The sequence below is a fragment of the Phalacrocorax carbo genome, chromosome Z (genome assembly GCF_963921805.1).
Source record: "Phalacrocorax carbo chromosome Z, bPhaCar2.1, whole genome shotgun sequence".
NCBI classification, from domain to species: Eukaryota; Metazoa; Chordata; class Aves; order Suliformes; family Phalacrocoracidae; genus Phalacrocorax; species Phalacrocorax carbo.
This window is the reverse complement of record NC_087548.1, coordinates 12,420,383-12,434,052: the sequence shown is the minus strand read 5'-3', so window position 1 is coordinate 12,434,052 and position 13,670 is coordinate 12,420,383. Positions and strand designations below refer to the sequence as shown.

The window sequence follows — 13,670 nt, the reverse complement described above, 5'->3', positions numbered from 1 at the left end:
ATGGACTGGGAGCAGTGTGAGGGGCTGGAAATTCCCTTTGGGGCTGAGGATCAAGCAAGACGGCTGTTCACAGCATGGGAAGAGCTGCAGGGCCAGAAGCCGGGAGAGCTCCCGGCATCATCTGCCAAAGCGCTGCACACCCTGCAATGGCAGCTCTGGGAAAGTCACCCAGGCAGTTTGCAAGCCTCTCCTGGAGGGTGCCTGGCTAAGGCATCAGGAGGAGGGGAAGATACACTACCGTACCCCCTCAACGGGTCCCATCCCAGCGCCTTGGCAGCAGAGCAGACCACGCACGTTGCAGAGGTCTGGAGGAGCTCAGGGATGGCAAGATGAGACTAAATCCAGGCCCTGTCCTGTGTCCCCCAGAAGTGACTGACTGTGGTTGCAGCCACAAAGGGGTATTTATCTCCTCCAAGAATACCACAAGTTCTGCAGTCCCAGTTCCCATCTGTGCAGGGCTCCACCCCAGGCCATTTGACAGCTGCCAGAATTGCAAACCCTCACATGGCTGCACCAAGGCAAGGTTACAGAAGTAAGAAGGAGGTTTACAAGACCAGATGATATGGTTGGCATTACTCGATAGGCAGGGAAAGCATCCTCAGGATGTGCTAGTGTCTCCACTGCCCAAAACTACCTCCCATCTGATACCTGATTGTACAGAGAAATACCACAGTCCCTGAAGCCCTTCAGGACGCAGCTCTGGCAGATGTTGTCCATCCCATGTCCCTTGGGTTTCCCTCTTCACTCAACAGGGAGACAAGGCCAGATCCAAACCTTCCCATGGGTTTCCAGAGACAGATCATTAGCTGCCCATTCCCATTTCTTCCCACTCATCAGAGCCTCATTAGACTCAGGTTTAACACTGCGTTGGGCAGGATGTGTCCCAGAAACAATTCACAGCAGTGGCTTCAGCATTTCACCACAGCCCAGGGGTAGCACAGCTTTAACTTAAAAATAATCTGATCTGCTGTAATGGGTTAACCCCAGTAAGCAGCTGAACCTACAGCTTGCTCACTCCCCTCCCCAGGTGGGATGGGGAAGAGAATCAGAAGGGTAAAAGTGAGAAAACTTGTGGCTTGAGGTAAAAGACAAGTTAATAGTAAAGCAAAAGCTGCATGCACAAGCAAAGCAAAATAAGGAATTCATTCACTACTTCCCATTAGCAGGCATGTGTTCAGCCATCTCCAGGAAAGCCTTCATCACGCTGATGAAGTAAATACCTTCATCACGTGTAGTGGTTACTTGGGAAGACAAATGCCATAACTCTGAATGTCCCCCCTTCCTATTTTTTTCCCCGGCTTTTATTGCTGAGCACAACGTTGTATGATATGGGATATCCTCTTGGTCAGTTGGGGTCAGCTGTCCTGGCTGTGTCCCCTCCCAGCTCCTTGTTCACCCCCAGCTTGCAGAAAAGGCCTTGAGACTGCAAATACTGTTCAGCAATAGCTAAAGCATCCTATGTTATCAACACTGTTTTGGTCATAAATCCAAAACATAGCCCCATACTAGCTGTTATGAAGAAAATTAACTCTATCCCAGATAATACCAGCACATTCTCCACCCCTTATTGCACAGCATTCATGTCATGTTGAGGTCCCACACCATCCAATACATCCTCATTAACCACCACATTCCCTCCCATCCTTTGATTTACACACAGGTATCGTTCCACTAGTCCATGGACCATCCATGTGAAATGTCCACAAAATGTCCACTGAGTTCATTCAGCCCATGATTTTGGGCTCCATCTGTTCTGGTGGTCGCTCAGGACAGGAGAGGTGGTGTGTTGTGTGGAGTTACTGGGCACCAAAGCCAGCTCAGGTCGGGTCACTGCTGCACTTGCAGTGCTTCTTGTAAGGCCAGTCCTCCACTGGTTCAGGTGGTTCCTGCTATAGCAATTCCCATAACACACAATTCAAACCATGGGTTTCAACAAGATAAAGGTGCATCTATGACAATCTCTACCCTCTGGTCCCTGTGGACCAGACCATCAGGTTTAACATTGCAATGAACTCCTCCCCTTGCCCCTGCTCCTCCATAGACTTATCTCCATGGGTCACAGTGCCTTCAGGGGAGAACCTGCTCTGGCATGGCCTTATCGGTCGGCCACAAGCTCTTAGAGGTGTCCTTGCTCCAGTGTGGCCTTACCCATAGCTGCAATCCCTCTAGCAGCATAGCCGCTCTGTCATGGCCTTATACATTGCCATAGATCTTCAGTGTGTACTTGCTGCAGCATGGATGTATCTGTGGCCACAGACACTTTGAGGTGTACCTGCTCTGGTGTGGACTTATTCACAGGCCACAGTCCCTTCAAGTTGAGTTCACGCTGGAGTTCCAGCCTGCCCAGTGCAGCAGCACAGGAACAGCAGCGATGCCCAGGCCATCTGCCAGCCCAGGCGCCTGGCCGTTGCTGATATCAGTGTGCTCCCAGGCACAGCACAGTAAGATGGCAAGCAGTATGGCAAGCAGCAAAAGCAAAAAGCAGCCACTAATGAGCACTAGACTCTACGGTAAGGCAAGCAAGCCTCATGGCAAGCACAGGAGCCTTCCAATTAGTAGCTAAACTAGCTATAAATTCAGTCTAGCACGCTCCAATCAAATCCATCATTATCTCGAACCCTTCAAGCCCCATGTTAGGTGCCAAAAATTACCCTAACCCAGCCAAAACCAGTACCTCTGCCATATCCCACATGAACACCTTTCTATTCCCTGGTTAAAGGTTCACCAGCCCACTCCAGTTCTCCCCATGATGCTGTGGAAGCCTCAGGTGGAATCACTGCAAGCACAGACTGCAAAAGCCAACCTCCTTCTGACATAGACGCTAGCCAAAATACAATAGTCAGGGATCTTTATTTTGATAGACATCAAGGTCAGAAGCAATGGTTATGTTGATCCTGTCTGACCACAGGCCAGGAGCTATCGTTGACTGAGCCCACTGTCATTATTGATCAAGTCAATTCCTCTTCCATAAGCACAACCCAGATAGCCGTGCTGTCCATCGTTATGTCCAGTCTCAGTAGTTTCAGCAGGCAAAATAATTTTCACTTAGAAAAAGTGTGGCTGGCACTAATGCTGGGAAATCGCAAACAGGGTATTGGAGTTGATATATGCTTGTGCACTCGTACACCAGCAGACCACTGCTGACACCATCTAGCTCTGGAGTCACCCCTTCAGAAAAAAAAAATTTATAAGGCTTTGAAAAAAGGATGAGGAGGGATTTATAAAGAGATTTTAAAATAGTCTCATATGGCATATCCAATACAGTACCTCCCCTTTATAGCACTGGGGAAGCTTTAGTAGGTGTCTAATGGGGCAAGAGACTGGGGTGCAGCCTTCACAGGCACACACCTTTTTTCCCACCAGATTTGCCCCTCAGCAGTACTCATCAGGCACATTTACTGACCCAAAGCTTCAGGGACAGACCAGAGCGTAGTAAGCAGTTCTCCATCTATTTGGTTGGCCATGGCCAACAGTTTGTTCCTCACAGTAACTACGATTATAAGGTCTCTCATGTCTACAATATCCAGTTTCCATGAGGGACACCCCAGAACAAGAAATATCAGATAAACCCTCCACCCTATACTCCACAATGGGCAGGATCCTTTCCAAGGATGGAGAACTGGAGGCACTTGTGGGTATTGCAGAGCATTTCCACAGTCCCTAGTGAGCTCCAGGCTGCTCTGGGGATGCCACCAGGTCAGAGCTCAGGAGGAACCTGGCCCACATGTCCTGCACTCATAAATGACGAGCTGCTTCTCACTCCACAAGACCAAGTTGCCCTAGAAAAAGCATCTTGGCTGAAAAACAGTGAGAAAGTTGGCATCTTTTCTGGAGAAGAGCCCCAAACCTTCCTCTCTGACCTGGGCAGATGTATGAGCAATCTGCCTTGGCCCATGTGGTACTTCCCACAGTCCAGAGTTCCTCTGTCTCAGTGGGCTGGTGTGTCCTGCCTCCATCCTTGTGATGTGTCTCCAGAGCCTTGGCAGGCAGATGATGCCGGGAGCTCTCCCGGCTTCTGGCCCTGCAGCTCTTCCCATGCTGTGAACAGCCGTCTTGCTTGATCCTCAGCCCCAAAGGGAATTTCCAGCCCCCCACACTGCTCCCAGTCCATCACACACCACCTGCAGCCACCCGCTGAACCAAAGAGCTGCGATGCTTGCCGTCCAGCTGCGGCATCTCAGAGTCATGGCTCAAAACACTATTTTCTCTGTACCCTGGCGGGTGCCTCTTCCCCTCTGCCTCCTCCTGGAGACCAGTTTGGTGGCCATGTCAAATGGCCATTCTTGAATTCCCAGGTCTTCGGTGCACCTGGCTCAGTCCCCGCTCTGTGTGCCTCGGTTTCTGTGCATCTCGTCAGTCTCCTTGGTAGTGCAGGGCATCCTCTCTGCATCAATCCTGTCTGTCCATGTGCCAAAATGACCCTCAGGTCACTCCTCATGTCTTCAAGTGCTGTGCCCATGGTGGAGTCAGCTACTGCAGGGTTTTGACGACTCTTTTGTTTTGCTCTGCTGCTCTGTATTACTGTTAATGGCCAATTATATTTATGTATGGAGTATACAATTTCTTCCTATCTTTTCATTATATCTGGGCAGGATGAGACCTGCCCTGTGCAGTGCGGAACTCGGCTCCCATTTCCATGCCTTCCAGCAGCTTTTCCTTTCTGTGCAGGCTGCTGGGAAGAGTTGAGCCATTGGGATGCCCTCCTGGCACCAGTGCTCCCTTTGATGCCAAGTCCAGATGCTCGTGGCCCATGAAGTTGGCACTCAATGTGGCGGGTCTCTGCTGGGTGTCAGGAGGTGCCTGGCAGCATCTAGCCCTGTGATGCTTCACCTCCTTTCTCTTTGCTTTTGCTCTGCCTTTTGCATTTTCCACCACTGCCTGGGCATTGGGTGGCTGCTTCCCCAATTAGAGCAGCTGGCTGGGCCACCACCAGGAGCAGAGCCCTCCTCTGGTGTTTTTCAGTCTTGGCTGAAGCATATCCAGTTACTAGTTTACTTGTTGCTCTAACATCTTCTGCAAACTCTCCAGAGCGTTCTCATGTTTTGCTTCATTTCCGTTCACTGTCTTTAATTTCTCCTTCTCTGTTTCCCCTGTCTGGATAAGCTTGCTGCATGTGCCAGCTGCTGTTTGCTCTAGAGGCTGAATCTGGGCTCTCCAGCCCATGGAGCAGAACTCGTGCCAGAAGTGTGGTGCAGAGCCGGCTGCTGGATGGACACTGGGTGTCTGCAGCAGAGCTCTGCCTGGTGTCAAGTACAAAGTCTGATGTCTCTCAGCACTGAGATGGAGAAGGAATAGTTTCCTCTCCCGCAACACTCAGCCAGCTTTTTTCCCAGCAGCTTCTTGAGTCTCTGAATTCACACACCAGGATGATGCCTTTGCACAAAGCATACACGTATGTGCATCCCTGCTCAGACAGAGCCCAGCCAACCCACCCGTTCCATACTATGCGGAGCTGCTGGCTCGGCTGGCATGCATGCCGTGCCTTGCTTTGGGGGCTTCTGCTCACTTTGCCATGAGAGGATTTATGACTTGTTACATCCCCACTTTCAGTGAAGGCTGGGTTGGCGCCAGCTGTTTCCACTGAGTTTTACACTGCTGTACAAGGAACTATGGGATTTCTGGATGGAGGATTGATGTGCTCCTCAGTGGAAGGGGGAGGGCTGTGACTGTGGTTGGTGGAAGAACTGAGAGGGGCCCAGTTTCTGGAGGGTTATGCAAACACCAGTTGACCCACTCTTCCCTGCAGCATCTGCTTCTCTCTGGCTTAGCAAATCCGCCAAGAGCAGGAGCCTCTCATTGTGTCCCCTTTCCACCATGAACCTCGGTGACCCCACAGAGGTCTCTGCTGTGCCATGGAGGGGCAGGCTTTGAGCTATCACCCCTTTCAGCACTCAGTATATTTCCTGGTGACGTAGTGACAAATGTGCACACTCACAACAGCCCAGTCCCAAAGGATCCTGTCTGTTGGGTAATGCCTGGATAATGAAGGGTGAGAGCTGAGCAGCTCTGACCATGTGCTTTCCACAGGGAGACAAAACACTGATCCTGTCCATCTCCTTGCATTTAGATCTGAGGGAGAGCTATGGGCAGCGTTGCATGCCACGCAGAGGATGCTGTAGGTGGACAGCATCTTGCTGCAGCACAGGACCTGCTCAGGTTCCTCTTCAGCCCACTCAGTACCCCCCTGCGCTTTTCCAGCGGCGAGCCTGTACTGCCCCAAAGCAGCTGAGCAACCAAAGGGTTAACTCCTTGTACCCACACCCAGCTGAGAAACCAAATTTCCACCTGGGGCATTCGTGCAGAGTGGGGGGAACGTCTCTTGATCGAAGACCCTCTCCAAGGCCAGCTGGCTTCTGCGCCCATGCACAGGGAGGGGACTCCTGGGGACCTGGCTTCCCTGCCCTTCCCAGCATGTTGTGATCATCCTGCTCTTCCCATCAGGCTCACTGAATGCCGGCGGATGGTGCAGCATCCAGCGGGGAGCCTGCCTGGCTCGTGTGCCGTCAGCTTCCAGCAATTCTTTCCTGCTTCCTGAGGACCATTTTGCTATATGGCATTTCTATATGGTGTGCCTGGCAGGCAGCCCTCTCCCCTTCCCAGCCATGGGGGTTTTCCACACTGGGCTTTGCAAACTACCTCGGTGCTGGGTCCTGGGAATCAGGGCCTCTGCAGGAAGGAATTTTCTGGTCAGCAGGGTTGAGCAGAGCTGTACGACCCTGTTCCTGTTAGCAGTGACTTTAACTTGGAGGCATCATCCAGAAGGATTTGGAAATTCCCAGTCACCCTCGTTGGCTCCCCTTGATGCCTTCAGTCCGTGTGCGTACCCAGGGAGCCTCTGTTCCCAGCCCCAAGTCACCTGGGGAGCAAATCCCTCCATTTGGTTAAGCAGGGCTGAAGGGCAGCACAGAGCTGGATGACCAGAGGGCTCTGAGGTCAGGAGAGAGGATCTCCTGGCATTACAGGGTGAGATGCCAGGAAACTGAGATGCTGGCAGCCAGGGAAGTAATTTGTAGGCAAACTCAAGGCTCTGGTGCTGGGGTGTGGGGCGTGAACGTGGGAAGCATTTGGGATGGAGCCTTGAGTGAGTCCCTACAAGCTCCCACAGTGGTTTCACTGCCTGGGGAAGGTTCACAAGCAAGGTGGTTTGGTGACTTTTGCTATGGTCTCACTGTTTTTGCACACTCCATGTATGGGAACTCTGTAGTCTCTGCCTAGGACACCCTCCCCTCTTCCCACAGTCTGGAGGTCCCTCCAGCACAGGGATGCACAGAGAGCTGGAGCTGGTCCACCTGAGCATGGGGGAGTAGCTGGAGGCACCACTGCACAAAGCCCTGTTTCAAAGGCTCTGTAAGGTGTCTGACACAGACTCTGGGTCCAGAAGGGGGGGCTACCTGTAGGTGAGACACCACAGAAGGTCATGCTGCCTTGTTGTGTCCCACTGCCTGTGTCTGTCTCCATCCTGTACCTCTGAGATATGGGAAAAGGCTGGAGGTTGCAGGACCCCAAGCTGGTGAGAAATAGGTTTATGTGGGTGCGTGCAAGAAATTTTGCCTGGCTGAGCAGCTGCTGGAGGCTGCTGGTGCTGGAGAGCCCTAAAAAGCCTTGCCTCCACCCCCCACCCCTGGCAGCTCCTCTCTATCCTAGAAGTTCAGTCTGCCTTGTAACCCCCTTGCAAACAGGGGTGCTCACCCCTCTCTCGTTGCCAAAGCTCCCTGCTTTCTTCCTGAGCTGGGGGCACAGGCGATAGAGCATGGCACGTGGGGAGAAAGGCATGAACTGGCGGCTCTAAGGGAAGGGAGGCAGGAGGGGAGATGGGGCATGGACCTCCATGCCAGTTTCCATGAGGCATTGCTGGTCAGGCACACAGGTGTGTCTGAGTTGCTCAGCCAGAGCAATGGCCAAGTACCCCTGCCCTTAGTTTGTTCCCTCCTAGGACCTCTCCAATCCACGTTCCCTGCAGGGATTGAAGTGAGGGTGTGCTCAGCTGGCTGTTTTCTTTGGGGTGCAAATTGCAGTAACCAGAGGCTTGCTGAGGATTGATGCCTGTGAAGGGAACACGTGCCCTGACCCTCTTCAGCAGCTCAGACCGTGTTTGGGGCTGGCCTCCGGCCAGAGGATGCTGCTGCGGTGTCTTGAAAACACGCAGAGAGCCAGGGACTTTCCAGGCGCCTGCTGCCATGGCTGGGGTTGGGACTGAGCAAGGAAGGGCGCTAAGCTTTGTACTGGGTCCCCGGAGCTCTCCTGGGCTCCTTCAGGGGTGGAGTGAGCCCTGGGCTGGACTGGTCTATGCTGGGGGCAACCTGTGACATGTTTCCCCTCCCTTCACATACCTTGTCCTCATACCTCATGGGCTCTGGGAGACACTTCACCAGGGTGGATGGCTACTGGATCAGTGGTCCCCAACCTTCTCCAGCACATGGATCTGCAATGGGACAGTGTCCCAGATGTGCCAAGGGCAAGGGTTCAACCAGGTGCTCAGCTGGGCACTGCTGCCTGGAGAAGTTGCAGAAATAAAGGCTGCAAAGGCAGTAAGAGCCAGTGTGGGTCTCCTTTTCTTGCCTTGTCCTGATGCCACTGGAGCTTTGGGGTTGGAAGGATGGGTGACAGCACATAAGATGCCTCCAGGGACCTGTTCCCCATGCTTCCAGACACCCTGGGGAGATGGACCCAGAGGTAACCTGCTGCTGCCCATGGCCTGTGCCTGCTGCATGCCCCAGGGGAGGCTGCCTGAGACCACATTGACCTCAGTGCTGCATGAGTGCATGGGGAGCTGCCTCCCTGCCTTTGGGCACTGGGCATATGGGTACTCCCAAGCATGGGAGCTCCCTTTCTCTTTTGCACAGGTGATGGGGGAAGCCACAGGAGTGCAGCTCTGGATCCTACACTGCCCCAGGCACCCAACTTGTCCCCAAGGAATTCAGCGAGCCACTGCAGTTTGCCGGTCTCCTTGCCTGGGAGAGGGCTGCAGGGCAGTTGTTGGTGAGCATCCCCACCATGACACCAGTGTTGCCCTCTCCCTGCTGAGGGGTGCGAGAGCCTGGGCATCTTATCACAGTTCTGCTTTCTACATCAGCTGGGACTTTGGTCTCCCCCTGGTTTACTCATTGCCCTTGATAACTGTTTATGAGGGTCCTTATCAGGAACTGGTAAAAAGTGCTGGGGCTACACCCCAGCGCTCAGGCAGTGGAGCTGGGGAGGGGGCTCAGACCCCAGTGGCATTGGGGAGTCCCCATCACACCTCTGTGTCCTGTTGGGGCTCCTGGGACATGGCTGACACAAGCAGTGGGAGCAAGACTGACCAAGTAGCTGGAGGCCAGGGCAGGCGAAGAGGGGCTGTTAGTGGTGGGTTGCTGCAGCTGGGGATGGGACAGTGAAGGGGGCTCCTTGCTGGCTGCCTGGGGAGGCTGGAGAGACACCAGTGCCCAGCTCTTCTTGGAGTGGCCTTCGGGCAGGGTGAGAGGCAGTGGCATTGGATGCAGCAATGGAAATTCCAATTAAATAGGGGGGGAAATGTTTTCAATATGAGAACATTTCAAGCACTGGAACAGGTTACCCAAAGTGGTTGTGAAACTTCCATCCTTCATCTCTTCCGGACCATGCTCTGGCAAGCACATGAAAACATGGAGCCATTCCTTGCTCAGAGCAGGACCAGCGTTTCACCAGGTTGCTCAGGGCTTGATCTAGCCACGTTGGCCTTCTCTTTGGGTAGACCTTGCCATGACAGGGGTGCCCTGAGGGCGCCTGTTCAGCGCCTCTGTGTCCAATTCTGCATAGCCCCTGTCTTGCCAGCTGCATGGCACCACTCCATCCCACTGTTAGACTTCACATTTTGTCTGTGTTAAACCTCAGGAGGTTCCCATCAGCCCATTCCTCCAACCAGTTGAAGTCCTCACTCGTCCTCAGCTCCCCACAATTTGGCATCAGCATCAATGCACAATGGACTGTGCTATCTCTCCCAATCCCATTTGCAGTCCAGCCCTGGCACATCAAGGCCCTACAGATGTGTTCAGCTTTTGGGGAGGTCCCTGAGGCAGCTGGACAGGGATGGAGGCTCAGGGGGCTGGGATGTGAGGTCACCCTGGAGCCCCTTCTCACCTGTGGAGTGGGTGGCTTGGCTCAGGAGCAAAGCATGAGATGGCAAAGCAAAACAGATTGACTCCTCGCTTTGCCTAATTTCTTGGCCACCCGCCAGGGTCCTTGTCTGGGGAAAAAAAACAGGCAAGCAGCAACACCGAGCCCACCGAGAGCAGGTAGTGGCAGGTTGCAGGACCAGATAGGAAACAAGAGCCCACAAACTCATCTAGCCATGATGGGAACTGTGCCTCCGGTCTGCCCCCCACCTGGCACCTCTTTCTGTGATGGGCAGCTAGGAACAAGACAGGACATGTCGGTAAAGAGGGGCTCACAGCTTACAGGAATCCCCCACCCTCCCACTTCTCCATCACCCAGCCTTCTGCTGGCTGGTGGGCTGCCTGCCAGGCTGGCCGAAAACGAAAGCAAAGCGTCCAGAGATAAATAGAAGCAGCCTCGGCACAAGGCAGCAGTGTGTGTCCTGCTCCCCAGCCTTGCTGAGCTCAGCACCTGCAGCACCCGCCATGGCTCTGCGCCTCCTCCTGCCACTGCTCCTGCTGGCTGCTACCCTCCTCATGGCTCAGGCTCAAGGTGAGGGGCACGAAGCCCTCGTGCTCACCTGTGGGTTGGATGGGGCAGGGGATGGGTGCTCCGCTGCTCCAGGCAGCTGAGTGGTGTGGTACAGTTGCAGTGCACGGGGGGTATTTGTGGCGCATTTGAGTGTGCACATGGCTGGGGGTGTGGGGTTTGCAGTACAGTCGTGTGTGGGGGTGTGTGTGTGTGTGTATGTGCATGCCTGCTTGATGTGTGGTTTTGCTTTTCTTGCTTGGCTTGAGAGCATGTGTGCGTGTGTGTGCACGTGGGTGGTCGGGCAGCAGAACTCCAAGTTGAATGGTGCAGGCAGGAGAACAAGGTTCAGTTCCTTTGCAAGGAGCCTACCTCTGCCTCAGTTTTCCCTCTGCTGGCAGTGAAATTGTTTTAATTCATTATGAATTCACAACCAATTCCAACATGAATTGGTGTCACATAACCCCAGGGCAGGGTCTAAGCTGCAACTGGGTATTGGGGTTGAGAGCTCCCACTCCTACGTGCTGTCCCAGCATCTCTCCCATGAACGACACCAAGCCGGCCGTGCCGTACTCCCCCAGGACTGGGAAAGTGCTCTGGCTTGGTGAAGGTCTGAAAGCCCACATTTTCCACCTTGCCTCCAGGCATTGGTAGCTCGGCCTCGGACTGCTGCCTGAAGCACAGTCAGAAACCCATCCCTCACAGGTGGGTGAAGTCCTTCAGCCACCAGGGACCTGAGACGGGATGTATGCTGCGTGCTGTCGTGTAAGTACCCCACCATGGTTGGGACCATTGGAGCAGTCTGGCTCCAGCCAAGCTGTCCCTCCCTGTGTCCTCCCCCCTGTCCTCCCCCCCAGCAAACCTTTCTGCGTGCACCCCCAGGTTTACCACCAAGAGGGGTAAGAAAATTTGCGCCTCTCCCAATGACCCTACCATTCAGAAGCTGATACAGAACCTGAACAAGGTGAAGAATGACAAGAAGCCCAAGAAGGGACGTTCCCCACGTCCTGGGGGCAGACCCAAGCGGCAGAAGAGGCAGCAGGTCTAAGTCAGGCCTGAAAAGGTAGGTTGGGGGGGGTGAGGTTGCTGCCCCCCATCCCAGATCCTTTCCTGTGGGAGGGTGGGCATCCAGCTCCTGGTGCCAGACCTGGGAGGGTTGTCACAGCTGTGGCTGGAGTGTGAGGTGCTTAGGACACAGCTCCCTTCTGGTCTGTGCTTACCTTAAAATCAGCTTTCTTTCTGGAGCTGCTGAGGAAAGGCAATGCTTGGGGACGGGCAAGGCACGTTATGCCAGGCAACGGCACCCTGGCTGGGGCGGGTGCTCTTGCTGAGACCCTCCCCACCTCACCACCCCCTCCTTGCTTTCCTCTCCTCTAGAACAGATTCCTTCCCCACCGATGACCGACCCACCGCCCGGCAATGGACATCCACAGACCGCCCACCTGCCTGCCAGCCCTGGGGTGAGGACGGGGCTGGCCGAGGGGACTGCCCTCTGCTCCGCAGACCCCTCGGCGCTGCCGTGCCTGCTGCAGAGATTCCCCCAGCCAGGACTCTCCGCACCGGCTGGGTGATCTCAGCAGCAGGAGGCACCCAGGTCCTTGCTCGCCCCATGGCCATGCCAGTGGAGACCTGGACCTGTGTGGGAGCTGAGCCATGGCCCTGAGGGGGAAGTGGGCAGCCTTCCTGCCAGAGGGGATTTCTGTAGCTTGGCAGGATGGCAGCTTTTCCTATGACTTTTTGGGAGGGGATTTTATACATTTGTATTTATATTTAAAGACTGTGCTTTCATTCAGTATTCCTGGAGGGCTCTACTTCTGGCTCCTTGTGCTTCACAGAGTACCCTTTATGCTGCAGGCTGGCTTCTCTGGAAGGTTGCTCTTATTTTCCTACCAAATAAATGACGGCTGCGTTTCATTTCCCTCTCATCTGTTTGCTCCTTTTTGGCTTGCAGGGCTGTGGAGGGCGAGGCAGATCCCATGTCCCCATGGTCCTGCTCTGGCTGCTTGCTGGGCACTTGCTTGCAGGGCAATTAATAGTAGCTGAGAGGGACAGTTTGGGGACAGCAGGGGTGACAGGGTGGCTGTATGTCTGGGCTGTTCTAGGCTTTCCCTTTGGCTTTTACAGTATGCTGTTGCAGTGTAGTTTGGAGGAATACAGTCAGTATTCATCCCTTTGATTTTTTTTCCTTAGGTAGAAAATTGCAATGAAATCAGAACAGATTTTTCATTTTAGTGAAATTTATCCTTTTAACTCGCTTGGTTTTGCTGTTGTCGGAGATTCAGATATTATTAATCCAAATGCTTAGTTTTCTGAAAAAAAAACCCCTCTCATATACTTTCTTCCCAAGTCTGAAAAGCCCACATGCTGAAAACAGTACATGAGGCTGTGCAGGTGGGGAAGACTGCAAAACTCATTGCAGACACGCAGCCATTTGAGAACAGCTTGATCCCAAACCTTTAGTAAAATGAAAATTCGCTAACCGGAGGACAGCATAAGGTGAGACTGCAAGTTGAGGGAGAACAGATTCCTGGGACAGGGCTGGCAGGGAAATGGCATCTCCCTGTGCTTGCAAACCCCCTCCAGCATGCTGAGAAGGAGCAAGTTGAAGGGCTGTACCGCAGTCACAGTGCTCTCTGCTTGCAGAGACCAGACATGGACTTTGGTCAGTAAAGGTCTATTAAGTCATATAACTGCAATAATAGGATCTGCAAGGCTTAACAGTATCAGCAAAGGCTGTGTGTTTGCTGGATTAAAGCTTGTAGCTTAGTATTTCTATCAAGCACATTTATCTGGCTTGATTGCTTTATTAGGCAGGCATTTAGGTCTATTATTTTAAGACTGTGTAAGGAAACTGTGAAGTCCAAGATACTGGCCCTGAGTATGGGACAGGAGCTGACCTGGCTCCGTGCTGCCCCCTCCTCCACATGGGAGTATGTGGCAGTCTGCCAGACTGGCTTTTGGACAGAATGCAAAACAATAAAATATATCCTTTACAACAAAACTCACTCGTTCTGGCTGTTGTGATGGGCTTT

The 13,670-nt window shown here is 53.4% G+C and overlaps 1 protein-coding gene across 2 annotated transcripts; it reads left to right on the top strand.

The window, feature by feature from the left end:
- The first annotated feature begins 7,335 nt into the window (after positions 1 to 7,335).
- Positions 7,336 to 12,552, top strand: LOC104049024 (C-C motif chemokine 19-like). Of its 2 annotated transcripts, none has more exons than XM_064438229.1 (4): positions 7,336 to 10,662; positions 11,283 to 11,403; positions 11,521 to 11,701; positions 12,021 to 12,552. In XM_064438229.1, the coding sequence occupies exons 1-3, from the start codon at positions 10,596 to 10,598 to the stop codon at positions 11,684 to 11,686; spliced, it is 354 nt and encodes a 117-aa protein (XP_064294299.1). In that variant the 5' UTR covers positions 7,336 to 10,595; the 3' UTR covers positions 11,687 to 11,701; positions 12,021 to 12,552. The 2 variants fall into 2 exon arrangements, with proteins under 2 accessions (XP_064294299.1, XP_064294298.1); XM_064438228.1 differs by having other exon boundaries at positions 12,016 to 12,552.
- The last annotated feature ends 1,118 nt before the right edge of the window (positions 12,553 to 13,670 follow it).

Excerpts from the sequence above, each read along its gene's own strand:
- LOC104049024 (XM_064438229.1), top strand. The coding sequence starts at position 10,596 with ATGGCTCTGCGCCTCCTCCTGCCACTGCTCCTGCTGGCTGCTACCCTC. Across the intron at positions 10,663-11,282 it reads CCTCATGGCTCAGGCTCAAG|GCATTGGTAGCTCGGCCTCG; the intron begins GTGAGGGGCACG and ends CCTTGCCTCCAG. Across the intron at positions 11,404-11,520 it reads TGTATGCTGCGTGCTGTCGT|GTTTACCACCAAGAGGGGTA; the intron begins GTAAGTACCCCA and ends GTGCACCCCCAG.